The sequence below is a fragment of the Ananas comosus genome, linkage group 14 (assembly GCF_001540865.1).
Source record: "Ananas comosus cultivar F153 linkage group 14, ASM154086v1, whole genome shotgun sequence".
Taxonomy (NCBI): domain Eukaryota; kingdom Viridiplantae; phylum Streptophyta; class Magnoliopsida; order Poales; family Bromeliaceae; genus Ananas; species Ananas comosus.
This window is the reverse complement of record NC_033634.1, coordinates 4,771,530-4,787,842: the sequence shown is the minus strand read 5'-3', so window position 1 is coordinate 4,787,842 and position 16,313 is coordinate 4,771,530. Positions and strand designations below refer to the sequence as shown.

The window sequence follows — 16,313 nt, the reverse complement described above, 5'->3', positions numbered from 1 at the left end:
TTTTTGTGTGTGTTTTTGGGATAAGGTTTGACGCAAAAGCGCTTCTGGAGAAGCTGCGGGGGAAGCGCTTAATGTTCGTGGGGGACTCGTTGAACCGGAATCAGTGGGAGTCCATGGTGTGCTTGCTCCAGTGGGTCGCACCGTGGGACAAAAAAACCCTGGTCAAAAATGGCTCGCTCAATGTGTTCACACTCCAGGTAAACATATTTTCAAATTTAAAAATTTAAATTTCAGAAATTTTGAAATTTGGATCTGATACTAATTGAGTAGTTGAAGGTAAAAATAAATAAATTTTATTGAAGTAAGAATATAGCTTATTTTGTTTTGAAACGTGTAACAAAATTAGGAGTACAACGCGACGGTGGAGTTCTACTGGGCGCCGTTCCTGGTGGAGTCGAACTCCGACGATCCGACGATCCACAGCATCCAGAACCGGATCATCATGCCGACGTCGATCGCGAAGCACGCCGCGAACTGGAAGGGGGTGGACTACCTCATCTTCAACACCTACATTTGGTGGATGAACACCCCCAGAATGAAAGTCCTGTAAGATCCTATTTTGGTTCGAAATGAATCATTTTTATTGTCGGTGTTTCTGATTTTTTCAGCTGTTAAAGCTAACTGAGTCTGTTTAAAATATGTTTTTTTGGTGGGGGNGGGGGAAAGGCGGGGATCGTTCGATAAAGGATCGACGAAGTACGACGAGATCGATCGGCCGGTCGCGTACCGGAGGGTGCTGAAGACGTGGGCTAGATGGGTGGAGAAGAATGTGGATCTGAGGAAAACAATGGTGTTCTTCATGAGCTCTTCTCCCATTCATATCAAGTAAGCATTGATCTTTCTCTTAATTTGAACCTCCTTTTAAAATGTTTTGGGTGAATCTTTTTAATTTGCCATCGTAATTTAGCGCATTTTTATTTTACCGTAAGTAAACGACATGAGAGCCCCGTCAAGTCTCTTTTATCAGTGCTGCATGGATCTCGAGACGATTCGACGGTTAAAAATTTAAAAGTATGTTGAGCTCTCGTGACTTTTTAGCTGCACGGATCATCTTACGATCCGTGTGCAGCACTATTAACGATGAATCCCGTCAAGTCTTCTCTATTAACACTGCACGGATTTCGATGCGATCCGATGGATGAAAAATCACAAACACGTTGAGTTGGTTCCTGTTCTTTTTCAACTCTAGTAAATTATAAATTATGAAGTGATAAAATGTTGTATTGTATCGTTCCGTGATTCGTAAAATATATTATTAATTATTTTGTTTATAATAGATTCTTACGGTGAAAGATAATAAAACCGGAATTTTTTGAACCGTAGAGTAGAGTGATAATAAAATATAAATACGTAAAAGCATGCAAGAGAAAAACTTTAATAAAAGCTTAGTGCTCAACATAATTATGCTGAGGCTAGTACTCAGTACTCACCACACAAGGTGAAATAATTAAACAAACTAGATCTACCACATCATATTCCTAACCCAATCCAAAATCCATAGGTTCCACTTTTTGAGGTTTATAATTTTTTTTTTTTTCAGCTTTATGTTGCAGATCGGTAGAAGTTTTAATTTATTTTTTTTTGTACCAAAAATTCTGCAGGAGTTGGACTAAAACCAAACCTTAATAGCTTTCCTAATCAAATAGGATAATATATATATTTTCATAGATTTTCTTCTTCAGCTCAATAACTCATTTTTATATTCAGTCACACACAAAATATATTTTTTATTATTCTACTTGATTAAATAAATTTTTTTTGTAAGTTGTTCATAAGATTCTCACAGAAAGATTCTTTGAGAATTTGTATTATTATACTATGCTGGAACTAAGTGTGGCAATCCAGCTTGTTGTTCGCGAACCGGCTCGTGTTCGGCTGAAAATGAGATCGAAATCGAATCGCTCATTAATAAATGAGTTGAATACGAGCTGAATTTTTCACCTCGTTTGATAAACGAGTCGAACACGAACGAGCTCGTATTCGGCTCGATAACAGTTTGAATACATATATTATTTTTATATATAAGTAAATAATTGGCTTTTAGTTTAATTTAAATATAAAGCCCAACTTAATTATAAAAATATTATTTATATCTAAAGTTTTAACTATTCGATTAAAGTCAAATGGATAAAAATTTTATATTTATAGAAAATTTTATGTAATTAATCGTAAATCAAACTTTGAGAATCGAAGCGTAACTAATCTCATAGTTTGGGAATCCAATGTGCAGTTTAGGCAAAATACAACAACAAAAAAAAAAAAAAAAATTATCCTTTTCAACTGTTGCGTTACTCGAGATTCGTTTTTTTTTTATTAGGGAAAGGTCCACAATAATGATGTGTCACGCACCTGTTCATAAAAGCGCTTTGTCGTTTTCCCTTTGAGAGTACCCAACATCACATGACTCTCTCTATGGTAATAATAATAATAATAATAATAATAATAATGATGGAGTGCTTCAATTATCACGCTCGCTCGCTCGCGCACACTCATGCACACCACCAATCGCACGTGCTAAAAGGGACCCCTAGCCTAAAAAGGTTATTACGCATTAATGCATGTTCAATTAATTATTTAAAGGTAAACATTAAATACCGCTCCCGTGGTTTCGTATTTTTTTTATTTTAGTATTCTATATTTTAATATGTATCAACTTAGTACTATATAATTTTGTTTTTTTTCTTTTCGTCAGCTTCTCCGTTAACATTTTGTTAAATTATAGACAAAAAACTTCAAATACCCCACCTAGATTTATCGAATATTCACTTTAGTACGTTTTTAGTTTTAACTTTTTCACTGATTTAACGAAGAAAAAAAAAAAATTAGTAGAGTAGATAACAAAAAGAGAAAAATAAAACTACGGGATACTAAATTGATACACTTAAACCACATGGTATTAAAATAAAAAAGTACGAAACCACCGTAGTGATATTTGAAGGTTTTCCATTATTTAATATGCGGTAAAGAATTTAATAGTTGGTATAAGAGATTTTATGTTTGAAGTGTAATTTTTTGTATTTCCGACTAAAATGCTGTTTGGTTTTTAGAAGAAATATGAAAAAAAAAATCATGGAAAACTTCTTTTCTAGTTTTTTAATTTTTTAAACATTTGGTTTTAAGAAAAGTTAGTTTTTTTTTTAAAACAAAAAATCAAACATTTTATGGAAAAAAAACTATTTTCCATGCTTGAACGGAGCTGTAGCATGCTATGCTACTTTTCTCTCTCAAAAAATAATAATAATTGTTAGATAAAATTATATAGAATTGATCAAAACTTTAGATTATTTGAAAATGACTATCCAACTTTTAAAATCTTTAAGTTTATTGTTTAATCTTTTAAATAGTTTGATTTGTCTTCTAAAAAGTAATTGCGTGTAACTAGTGCATTTAGATATTTGTACATTAGATCTTTATTCTTTTTTAAATGCATCTCATGCATGTTGTTAATATAATTGCTTAATTTTTTAACTAAAAAGCTATAAATTATCAGATGGTAAAAATTGAAGAATTAGATAAATGAATGAATAATAAAAGTGCAGTGTATGAATGTACAAATGCACCGGGTGCATGCATTGGTTTTTCAAACTAATAAACAACTAAAATGAAATAAAATGAAATGTTAGGTTGTAAAATCAAAATTTTAAAGATTATGTAGTCATTTTTAAATGATCTAAAGCTCAAAGTTCGTAGAAATTTGGCGAATCCCCTCAACTGCAAATTGTCTTTTCTGTTAAGAGAAATTTTGTTTAATTTCGTGCTTAATCGATCTTCTGAAAAACATAATAGGCCTGTAGAACCCCCTTAAACTATGAGAATGTCTTTTCTGTTAAGATTAATGCTGTTTTTATTTCCTACTTGATTATTCTTTTAACAAATTAAACATGGTATATCTGAATGTCTTTCTGCTTAAGACAAATTCTCTGTCGTTTTCTATTTGATCGATCTTTCGGAAAACATGATATCAAAATCAATCCTAAATTTCCTCCATTTCGCGAAGATTTGGAGTTCGATTCCTGTATTCGTCATTTTTATGTCATACATCCTCTATTCACGCGTGATCGCGAGTGTTGAGACATATTGCAGACCATGTGAAGTAATACGAAACAACCGCTGTACTCTAAAAGCTTAAACTGTTAGAGAACAGTGTTTATATATTTTTATATTTAACAGACCTTTTCCTACATCTTCATGGCACATTCACTCGTACCCATGATCTGGGCTGTTTCCTGCATTTTTATGGCACATTCACACATGTAATCAGGGGTGTTTAGACAATTTTTGAACTGTTTCCTATTACATCGATGTTTCGAAGAATATTTTCTATCACATGTATTGAAATTTAGATTGATGTTTGAAGAGTATTATTTGGGTTAGTGTGGAAAAAACGAATTCGAAACAATCCGAAAATCTCGGTTTGGTTTCGGCTCAGTTTCTTAGTTTGAACACTTAAAAGTTCTTCTACATATGTTTTATAGGCTATCAGTTTAAATGTTGGTTCATCAAGTTGGCTTTTTAAATTGTCTCTTTAAATTGAGTGATAGCTTATTCTTAGATATTGATATACTACACATAAAGGGTAAATTGCACATTTTGTTCTCAAACTATGAGGTTGGTGATAAGTGTTGCAAACTTTAATTTGCTGTATTTTTTATTTGAATTTTTAGAATTATTACAATCTAATTCTATAAACTAATTTGGTTGACTAAATATTGATATATCGCTAATGTAGAAGTACTATAGTTGTATTGTGATTGATAATAAGCCAATAATTAAAAGATCATATTATTTTTACAAAATTTAGTCAACTTAAACTAGATTATGAAATTTAATTATAACAATTCTGAAAGTTTCAATCAGAAATTATAAAAAGTCAAAATTTGAGAACTAAAGTGCCATGTGGCACATAGTTTGAGGACGAAACGTGCAATTTACCCTATACATAAACATAACGGTATATGAGATTGGTATACTCTAAAATGAAGTGTATATCGGACATTCATACAATTTTATCCTTGAAGTTCGAATGTTCGTACATTTGTTTTCAATTGCGTCTTGATATTGTGATTTTCTTTGCATGCCAGGAGTGCCGGGTGGGGCAATCCGAACGGCATCAAGTGCGCGCTGGAGACGACGCCGGTGGCAAACCGGACGAAGCCGCTAGAGCTGGGCACGGACTGGCGGCTGTTCGCGGTGGCGGCGGAGACGGCGCGGTGGCTGAACCGGCGGGGGACGCCGGTCCACTTCGTGAACATCACCGCGCTATCGGAGGTCCGGAAGGACGCGCACACGTCCGTCCACACCCTCCGGCAGGGCAAGCTGCTGACACCGGAGCAGCAGGCGAACCCCGCGATGTACGCCGACTGCATCCACTGGTGCCTGCCTGGCGTGCCGGACACCTGGAACGAGTTCCTCTATGCGCAAATTATATCCGGCCCGCGAAAGCAATAAAAATACGAGTTGGGGCCAATTCGCTCGTCATTTTTTTTCTTTTTTATTTTTTCTTTTTCTCCTCATTTTTTTGAAAAAAATTTAAGAAAAGTTAGTTTTTTTATTATTATTATTTCGAATTTTTAAAATTTTGAATTCGTTATTTCCCTATTTGTGGGGGAGGCATGTGGTAGGTTTCTTTTTATTAGGTTTTGGAAAAAGCTGGAAAGGTGGTTTGGTCGAGTTAGTGTGATTGTGACCACCATTAATAGATGATGTAACATCAGAAGAGTATGAGACTTGGGTTAATTTGTATAGTAAATTTATAAAATTGCCCTTGACCTTTTATTAATATTTAAAAACAAAATGTATTTTATAGGGGAGTTTACATCAATTGTGTCTTTCAGTTTATCCCAAGAGGAAAATCTATATTGCATTACAATTACAATTAACAGTTTTGGGGATTATTTTATAGGGATAATTATTTATATTTTTCTCAAAATTTTTGAAATATTGATATATTTTTATTTTTATTTTAAATATATTTTTGATATATTTTTACGTTATTCAAAAATAATCCGTTCTTAATATTTGTTAAGCAATCTCAGTTAAATACCAATTAAATTTCTATTAGAGTAAAAAAAAAAAAAAAAAAATCTTTCTTGCCTTTAATTTGAGCGCTTGTTTGGTTCATGATTGGAATAGGAATGAGAAATGAAATTGGATTGCTTTGAAATAGAAAATTAAATGACGAATCATCCAAAATGTTTGGTTTATTATTGGAATGGAAATCGGAATGAAAATTTAAAATTTTTGAGAGAGGGTTTTGATTAAGAGAGAGGAAAGTGATGAAGGGAGAGGAGGTAGGTGCTGATGAAAGAGGATTTTCAATAGTTTACTTTGGAAAGAGCTAATCCCGAATTCAAAGCTGGATTGGATCATAAATGGATTTAGCCATTCCTATTCCGGAGTGGAATGAAAATCGAAATCCGATTCTTATAAAACAAACGGCAACTATCGGAATCAATAAATTCCATTTCGATTCCATAGTCTAAAATAGGTGAACCAAACATGCCTTAAAGGTAAATAACAAAAGCTAGTAAAGATAAAAAGATATATTTGAAAAAGAAAAATAGTTATTTTACAAAGATAACATCTCTAAAGATATATTTGAAAGAACTTGGAACGTTAAAATGATATTTTTTATATTAACCTTTTAAGCGAGGTAAATAAAAAAGTCTGGGACTTTTTAGGAATACGTAAGCAATTATCCTAATTTTATATGTATTCCTAGCTCCAAAGTTTTAACTATCAAATGCATTCCTCAAAATCCCCAAAATATGCAAATTAACTCTTCATATTGACTGTTTTCAATTAATCTTTAATTTTTCACTGCTAAAACTGTGTTATTTTATACATAACAATTTTTTTAAAAAATTATAATTTGTAATTTACAGTTTATAAATAAAAAACAACATTAAATATATTTTAAGAAAATATTTATCGAAAATTGAAATGGTTATTTTATTGAGAAAAAGTTTAAGTTTAACTGCCCACCTAAATTGAGAGAGAGGTATATTTACAAACTATGTAACTTCAAACAAGAGATATATAATAAATTTTATAAATAATAACCAAAATTTTGTAAGGATGAATTTGTAATTTCGCTGCTTTGTAGAAATATAAATGCAATCAATCCTTATTCTTATTCTTTTGACTAAAAGTTAATTGAAATTTAATTAGGTTTTGGTTCCAAACACCAAAATTATATTGTATTTTCCTCTTTATTTTTGGGTTTTTATTGTTCGTTTTTTTTCCTTTTCTTTTTTTTTTCTTTTTTTATTCTAAAACATGTGGTGTTCAATGCAATGCCGTACACGCCAATTTTAATGTGTTTTCTCATGTTCTTTGGGACCACAATGTTTAAAAGGACCCGGAATTCAAAGAAAATAAATTTGGGTCCACAGGAGACCGAATCATTTATTTTTTATTTATTTTACTTTATTTTATTTATTTATCTATCTACACAATACATGAATTGGCAATTTAAAGGAGGCATCTTCTTATTTTGGAGAAATATGGTACCCACAATGATTAATTACACAATTGTCTTTTCTTNTTTTTTTTTTTTTTTTTGAGAGATAGGTAGTACGATATCTGCTTCGTTTATTTCATTTAGAAATAAACTTAGCTAGAAATGTGAATCAATTAGAATTCGAACTTGGGTCTCAGGAACGAACCACCAAGCTCTTTGCCACTTATTCTAGAGACGGTCGGTTAATTACACAATTGTCGATACACTAATTGGGAACCCAAAAAGGCCTCCCCTTATTTTAGGGATTGTGGAGCTCACATATAATTTTTTTTAAGGATTAATTACATATTGGTTCCCAAGCTTTCCACTATTTTTTTTTTTGGTCCATAATTTTTTTTTTGCAATCAAGTTTTCAAATCTCTTGATTTAGTTGCTATAAAAATAGAACCGTTAAAAGAGATTTTAGAATTAACAACATTATTATGTCATCGCCTATTTAGCTTTCTTTTGCATATCAATTTTAGTTTCTAAACTTTGCATGTCTTTCACTTTAGTCCATAAAACTAAAAATTCAAAAATTTGAAGGCCTCCCCTCATTTTGGTGGATTGTGCATACAAATTTTTTTAAGAATTAATTGTACAGTGATTCCCAACTTTTTCACTATTTTTTATTTTGGTCCCCTTGTCTATCTATCTGTACAATAAATAAATTGGGAACCTAACTAAAGGAGGCCTCTTCTTATTTTGGAGAGATGTGGGGCCCACAATGATTAATTACACATCTTACAATATATGAATTGGCAATCTAAAGAAGGCCTCTCCTTATTTTGGAATTGTGGGGCCCACATATAATTTTTTTTAAGAATTAATTGCACATTGGTCTCCAACATTTTCACTATTTTTTATTTTGGTCTCTAATCTTTTTTTTTTTTTTCTTTTGCAATCAAGTTTTTAAATCTCTTGATTTCATCGCGATGAAATAGAACTGTTAAAAGAGGTTTTAGAATTAACGACATTATCATGCCATCATCTATTTAGCGTTCTTTTGCATATCAATTTTAGTCCCTAAACTTTACATATCTTTCACTTTAGTCCCTAAAAATAAAAATTCAAAATTTTGAAGGCATCCTCTTATTTTGGAGGGTTGTGGGGCTCACATAAAATTATTTTTAAGAATTAACGACACATTGGTTCTCAACCCTTTCACTATTTTTTATTTTGGTCCCCTTGTTTAAGCATTTTAGTTTATTTGAAACGCGATGAAGGGATCATTTTCTTTCAAAATTTTGCTTTTTTAAAGGATGAGAACTGAGTGTGCAGTTAAGCAAGCACCGTAGCATCTTCCTAATCAGCTAAAAATGCATAAATTTAATCTCTATTTATAATTTAGCAAATAAGACTATAGTAATTAATGACTAATAATCTATAGTGTTATTAAATTTAATAAAATTATGAACTTAACTAACTCGAATAATTTAAAATGGCCTATTGTAGTATTGTTAATGTCACGCCCCGGATTACTCGTTTTTCCGGACGTGCCGACAAATCGGCCGTATACAAAAAAAATTTTCCTATATACGAAGCGATAGCTGTACCTGTAATCAAACAATACTACAACTAGTAGTATAAAGCTGCTAGAAGAAATGATATATATAAAAACAGAAGTTTACTATACATACAAGCATCCTGGTGTACAAAACACTCGCTCCAACGAGATACAATAAAAGTATGTATATGAACTCAAAAACTAGCACTACCTGTAGCTGGTATACTCTAACTCAGCAGCAACTGGGAAGGGATCTAACTCGCGACTCCCTTTTCACCGTCCGAATCAGCAGCAGTAGCAGCCGAAGAAGAAGGCTCTGCAAAAGATTCTAACAACTGGGCATGAAAACTACTGCAAAAAGAAATAGTCCTCAATGGTAGCTACCGACCTCAACGGCTCACCGACTAAGTCTACAGATGTAAACAAGTATAGAAAGAAAGCTGAAATAAATTTACAGCTATATGCACCTATATTATCTCGGTCGAACACCAACAATCTATAGGAAATAGCAAAGCCTGACCCAATCTCAATAGGGACTGTGAACACATTCGTCCCGCCTGTCGAAGCTATACAATCTGACACCAAACCAGGTCGTCAGTAGAGAGCAAGTCCAACCAGGACCAAACGACACCAATGCAAAAGCACAAAGCCCAACTCCGGAGTGGCACTCGCGGGCACTACCCAACCGAGTATGCAAGCGTGTCTCTGTTGAGCTCAATCAGGCTCTCGCAGGCTATAGTCAAGTAAATAGGGTCTAACAACTGAACTCACGTGCCATCGGCACAATCTGATGCAAAAACAGTAATCTAGGTCTACCGTCAACCTAAACGGCACCTGACAATCTGGCACAGCCTAAACACTGCTGTAAAAATAAACTCGGCACCACAGTACGTGCGTAAATATATTCTACACTATTCTGGGTATCCACCGCCCACAAACTGTGGCGATACAAACAAACTACGGCTCCTAGAGCTAAATCTGATAGTTTGATCAAATGGCGGTGTAGAAACGTCTGTTTTCTTCTAAGTCAAATCCAAGTCCAACATGCATAATTTAGCTAATTTTCTAAGCTCAAATTCAAGTTCAAAGACATGCTATTCCAAGAATCGAGCTAAACAATATACTAATCAAAGCTAAAAATACATGTTGTCGACACATATAGAATTAGGAGGAAACCCCTAGAATCCGGTAAGCATCACTTTAACCCACCTCGAAAGCGCGTCCAACTACGGCGAGAAGTCGATAGAAGCGGAACCATACATTCGCCCGGCCTCCCCACGGCACTACCACGACAAATGCACGCTCGAACGGCACCGCAGTGCGACGTCGGCGTCGATCCGACTCCACTCGAGCCCCTCCTTGCGTACGGCTGAACACAAGAGGAAGAGAGAGAGAGAGCACAGCAAAACCCCTCCTCAGCATCTCTCTATCCTATATAGGCGGGAAGGGATAAGGGTGCAAGTAACGAGACAAGAAAAGACCAAAAGGCCCCTTACTTACCCTGGTGTACCGGTACAACATCAATGTTGTACTGGTACCACGCAGTAGGATGGCCAACCCGAGAGCAGTCTGCACAGAAAATGCACTGGTACCGGTACGCCCCTGCGTGGTATCGGTACCAATTGCTGAAAATCTGCAAGTTGCAGATTGCAATGGTAACTTCCTGCTCTCGCGCCCCGCTGAGTCCAGTTTGCGTCTATTTCGCATTAACCGGGCTCGGACTTGTCCCGACACTCTCCAGAGCTGTCGTCAAGCCTCAAATGCTGAACTCCAGGGATACTATACCCTCTCCCACTATAAAAAGTTTCGTCCTCGAAACTTAAGCATAACTTAATCCTGAGCATCAAACAAGTAAGGAAAGGACCCCCGCATCGCCATCTCCGGCTCCCAGGTCGCCTCCCGCTCCTCGTGATGACTCCACTGTACTTTTATATAAGGAATGGCCCGGTTGCGTAATTCCTTTGTTTCACGAGCCAAAATTCGCACCGGTCTTTCCTCATATCTCAAGTCCTCGCCAAACTCCAGTGGAGTGAAGTCAATCACGTGCGAGGGGTCACAGACATACCTCCTTAAAGCCGAGACGTGGAAAACATCATGAATACCGGCCAGTCATGGGGGTAAAGCAATGCTGTAGGCGACTGGTCCAACTCGCTCCAATACCTCAAAAGGGCCTACAAAACGTGGACTGAGCTTTCCACGCACTCCAAATCTGCGTATGCCACTGGACGGCGAGATTTTGAGAAAAACATGATCTCCAATCTGGAACTCTAAATCTCGTCTTCTGGTATCGGTGTAGCTCCTCTGGCGGCTCTGGGCTGCCAAAAGGTGTCGACGCACTGCTCTAACCTTTTTCTCAGCCTCTAGCAAGATCTCAGGCCCAAGCGTCTTCCTTTCACCCACATCACTCCAAAACAAAGGAAATCGACATCTGCGTCTATACAACGCTTCAAATGGAGCCATCTGAATGCTCGTTTGATAGCTGTTGTTGTACGCAAACTCAGCGAGTCTCAAATGTCGATGCCACCCTCCTCCAAAGTCTAGGACGCATGCCCTCAGTATGTCTTCCAGAGTCTGAATGGTCCGCTCTGACTGACCATCTGTCTTTAGGTGAAACGCTGTGCTGAAATACAATTGTGTACCCAAGGCTGTCTACAGACTCCTCCAGAAGTGTGATACGAACCTCGGATCCCTATCAGAAACGATCGAAATCGGTACTCCATGCAATCTCACGATCTCATCCAGATACAGCTGAGCGAGCCTTTCCATGAATCAGGTGGTCTGAACTGATAGGAAGTGAGAAGATTTAGTCAGTCTGTTAACTGTCACCCAAATAGCATCGAAACCACTCTGTGCTCTAGGCAATCCCACGATGAAATCCATCGTGATCTGCTCCCATTTCCACTCGAGCACTGGGAGACTCTGAAGCTTGCCAGTAGGTACCTGATACTCTGCTTTCACCTGTTGGCAAGTCAAACACTGAGCCACATATCTGCCAATGTCTCTCTTCATTCCATTCCACCAGAACTGCACTTTCAAATCTGTATACATATTGGTTCCACCAGGGTGAACCGTATAAGGTGAACAATGAGCCTCTCTCAAAATATCCTCTCGAATCTCTGAATCCACAGTCACACACAATCGGTCCCTGTACCGCAGTACTTCTGAACTGTCCACTACAAAGCCCTCTGCTTGTCCCCTCTCTAACTGCTCTCGAACCCTCAACAAATGCGGGTCTCCACTCTGTTTCTCTCGGATTCTATCCAACAAAGTGGGCTGAATATCGTTAAACTTTTAAAGGGATAAATCTGAAAACTTGAACTTTGTAGGAATATATCTGCTAATCGATATGTTTATAGGAAGTTGTATGAAATTATTCCTAATTTTTTATACAATATGTCAGTTAATAATATTTAATTGCTATATACTTTTAATAATTTGATAAGTAATGCTTAATAATTTGATGTTGAAAAAAAACTTCCTAATTGAATAAAATTTAAATTTAAATTAACTTTAAATTATATTAAATTTTAGATTAAAAAAATAGTCTAGTATATTTTTTAAAAAAATTCCCACGGGACCCTTTTCCCCCTAATATTTAAGTATAAAAAAGGGTAAAATTTTGAGAAGTCTCTATTATAGCTCCGTTTGGTTCGGAAATTAGTAGGAACTAGTTATACCGGGAATAGATACAAGTATGAATTTTTATAAGAATAAGGGTGTTTTTTTGTTTGGATGAAAATGTGAGTATACGCTGGAACTAGAAAAATTATGTTTGGATGGTTATTGGGAATAAGAGGAATATTTGTTAGTTATAAATAGAAAATAATGATATTATCCCTATATATGAATTTAAAATTTTAAATTTTGAACTTATAATTTAAAGTTGAAAATTAAAAATTTTAACTTTTAAATTTTAAAATTTGAAACTAAAATTTAAAATTATAATTTAAATATCAAATTTTAAATTTAAAACCAAATTTCAAAGATATAAAATAGCAAATTTAAAATTTAAAAACTAAAAATATCAAATTTAAAATTTATAATTTAAAAATATCAAATTTAAAATTTAAACTTTAAAATTATAAATTATAAATTATAAATTTAAATTTTAAAATTATAAATTTTAAAAATTAAAATTAAAATTTAAAATAAAAATTTCTCTCTCTACCCGGGGGGTGGGAACACTGCTTGTTCCCACCCATACCGGGTTTAACCCAATTTTTGTTTGGGTATAAAGGGGGATATCCCCTTATACGTCATCGATATAGTAATGTACTAGTTATTAGTTTGATATATATCTTTGTTAATAAAATTTCTAATATGTTGCATGCTAATTTCTAACGCTCTATTTTTTACGAGTTACAGAAATTTTTTATGCCAATAAATAATAGTAATGAAGATGATAGAAAAGCTAAAAGCTGTGTTTGGTAGATGAGAAGGATTATTAAGTACCTAGAGCAGATACAGCATTCATCTTTAAATTATTTTTGGGAAAAAATAAAACACATGTGAAATAAGCTATCTTATTATATCATAAATTTTTTAAAACATGAAAATTAAACTTCTAATTTCCGAACACACAACGTCTATTTAGGCCTAGCCCTAGAGTAAGTGGCAAAGGGCTTGGTGGTTGATACCCGAGACCTAAGTTCGAATCCTTGTTGATTTACATTTCCAGCTAAGTTTATTTCTAAATGAAATAAACGAAGCGGGTAGCGTGCTACTTATCTCTAAAAAAAAAAAAAAGGTTCTGGGATCCTTTAATATTATGTCGCAAGTCGCAACTTTAATATTATGTCGCAAAAGCTCCCTACTTTCATATATTTAAGGATACAAAAAATTTGAGAAAAACTTCAAATAGCACTCTGGTGATTTCACGCTTTCTTACTTTACTATCATGTGATTTAAGATGTATCAATTTAGTATCACGTGGTTTCATTTTTATCTTTTTATTATCTATTTCAATAATTTTTTTCGTTAAATCAGTGACAAAGTTAAAACTAAAGGATACTAAAGTGAATATTCGTTAAACTTGGATGGGGTATCTAAAATTTTTTTAACGGAGAAACTGATGAAAAGATAAAAATAAACCACACTGTACTAACTTGATACACTTTAAACCATATGGCACTAAAGTGAGAAAGTGCGAAACCACAGGGGTGGTATTTAAAAGTTTACACAAAAATTGGAAAGCTATCCAATGCTCTCATTCTCTAAAAAAGGTTGTGTTTAGTTCCAGTATAAATAAGAACAAAAATAAGAACCGGTTATTATAGAGACATGTATAAATTGAGGTATAAAAAGAAATTAGAATAGTCTTGAGTTTGAATGAAAATTAAGTTATTTCTGAAAATAAGATAAACGATGTTTGGAGATTGGAACAGGAGTAATAAAAGTTATAATTTTAAATTAAAAATATTTTAACTAATTAATTAACATCAAAATATTAATTAAAAATAATTTAATAAATTAATAAATTTATTATACAATAAGAAATTAATAAATTAATAAATTAATAAATATTAATTAATTAATTAATTAATTATAAAAATAACTTAACTTTTCAATTAGCTAGTAAATTATTTAGTTAGACAATTAGTTAAAAAATAATATATTAGTCAAAATATTAATGGTTGATTAATATAAATAATATTGATTATTGAATTAATTAATTAAAATAGTAATTTTTAATTAGTTAATTAATTATAAATAATAAATAAATTAATTACTTTACTATTTAAGCAAATAGTTAATGACGTAAAAAATATTAATTAGATTGATTAATAATTTAATGCCATAATTAAAATTAGATTAGACTTTAATTAACCTTGTTTCCACCTGCGAACAAGCCTGTTCCAGAAGGGGAGGATGGAAAAGCTGTCCCAAGGTTAGTCTGAATTATATCAACTTATTTCAGAGATAGGAGAACAACTATTCTTGGATGAAAAAAATAGTATTTTGGGAACAAAAAGGGGAAACAAGAGCTTATTCATCATCTTGTTTCTGAACAAAACACAACCTAATATTATAAATTGATTGTATTAATCACTGCTGAAGAAGCAAGCTGCAACGCAATTTCTTAAATTAGATCTTAGAGTAGCCATTTGATATCTTTCTCTTTAGCAGTAAATTATGTGGGTATATGCTCAAAATTTGTTGGGAATATATATATATATATATATATATATATATATATATATATATATAAGGAGTTGAGCTATATACTTTTAAAAATACACAGCCATAGGTGCTAGAGTTTAAGGCCATGGATCTACTTTTTGATTATTAAGGCCCTTGGATTAAACACATTCCACTACCACCAAACCTACCACCATTCATCCTCAACTCACATCTCTCCATCCAAGAACTAAAACACACACATTAATCACTGCCCATGATACCTTTTCAAGTATCCAGAGCCCTAACTCCTCTCATCTATATAATATTATAATAATAGAGTTGAGCTGCGAATAGCTATCGTAGCGAAAACGGCTCTTTTGCCACCCAATTGTTTTCGATGATGAAGTCCCCAAATCGAACATCGAAAAACCGTTGAAAATGATCTATACCAACTTGAACCTATCTAACCAAATCAAATTCATACTTTTTTGATATTGTTCCTATCTATCAAGATGGGCGTAAAACCTTAAACGGCTGAAAATTAATTTCTCACAAAATTGCATGCAGAAATACAAACAATAATCAAGATCGATAGTATTAGATCTTATCTAAATAGTTAAAGAATTTTCTTCTACACCAAAATTCAATTGATTGGATAGTTGTAACACCAATTAAATAAAAACGCCTCATATCACCTTAAAAATACAAAATTAAACTGTTGATTATTAGGTAAATGAATTGTCGAAAAGATTTGAAATATTTTGATTTCCTAATACTTTAAGGGTTAAATATCAGTGTAACGTGCTCGGATACGGTCATTGGAAGGCGTTATCATCGAAAACAAATAGGGCAACGAGTCCGCTGTTGCTACCGATATATTCCACTCAATACTATATAGATATATATAATATATATATAGAACTAAGGCTACTATGCTAATTAATACACGCCAAGTCATATGTGCTAACCAAGTTTTTGGCGCATTGAATGAAGAATTCGTTAGGATGATTGTGGCTCCCTAGGTTGATGGGATGTTGGTTAAATAGTATATTAACGGATGAAATGATCAAAGATAGATCTAACGGCGGACAAACTTGTAACCAAGTGCTTCGTGCATTAATAGGTAAAACTAGAGCGGACTCCTAATATATATATATAATATATATAGTAGTATAATAAAAATAT

General features: G+C 33.6%; 1 protein-coding gene across 1 annotated transcript; it reads left to right on the top strand.

The window, feature by feature from the left end:
• On the top strand, positions 26-5,815 carry LOC109720730 (protein ESKIMO 1-like; the record flags this gene model as incomplete). Its single annotated transcript, XM_020248019.1, is given in 4 exon segments — positions 26-197; positions 347-546; positions 667-825; positions 5,082-5,815. Coding segments are annotated over 4 exon segments (898 nt in total), but the record flags the coding sequence as incomplete, so codon positions are not given.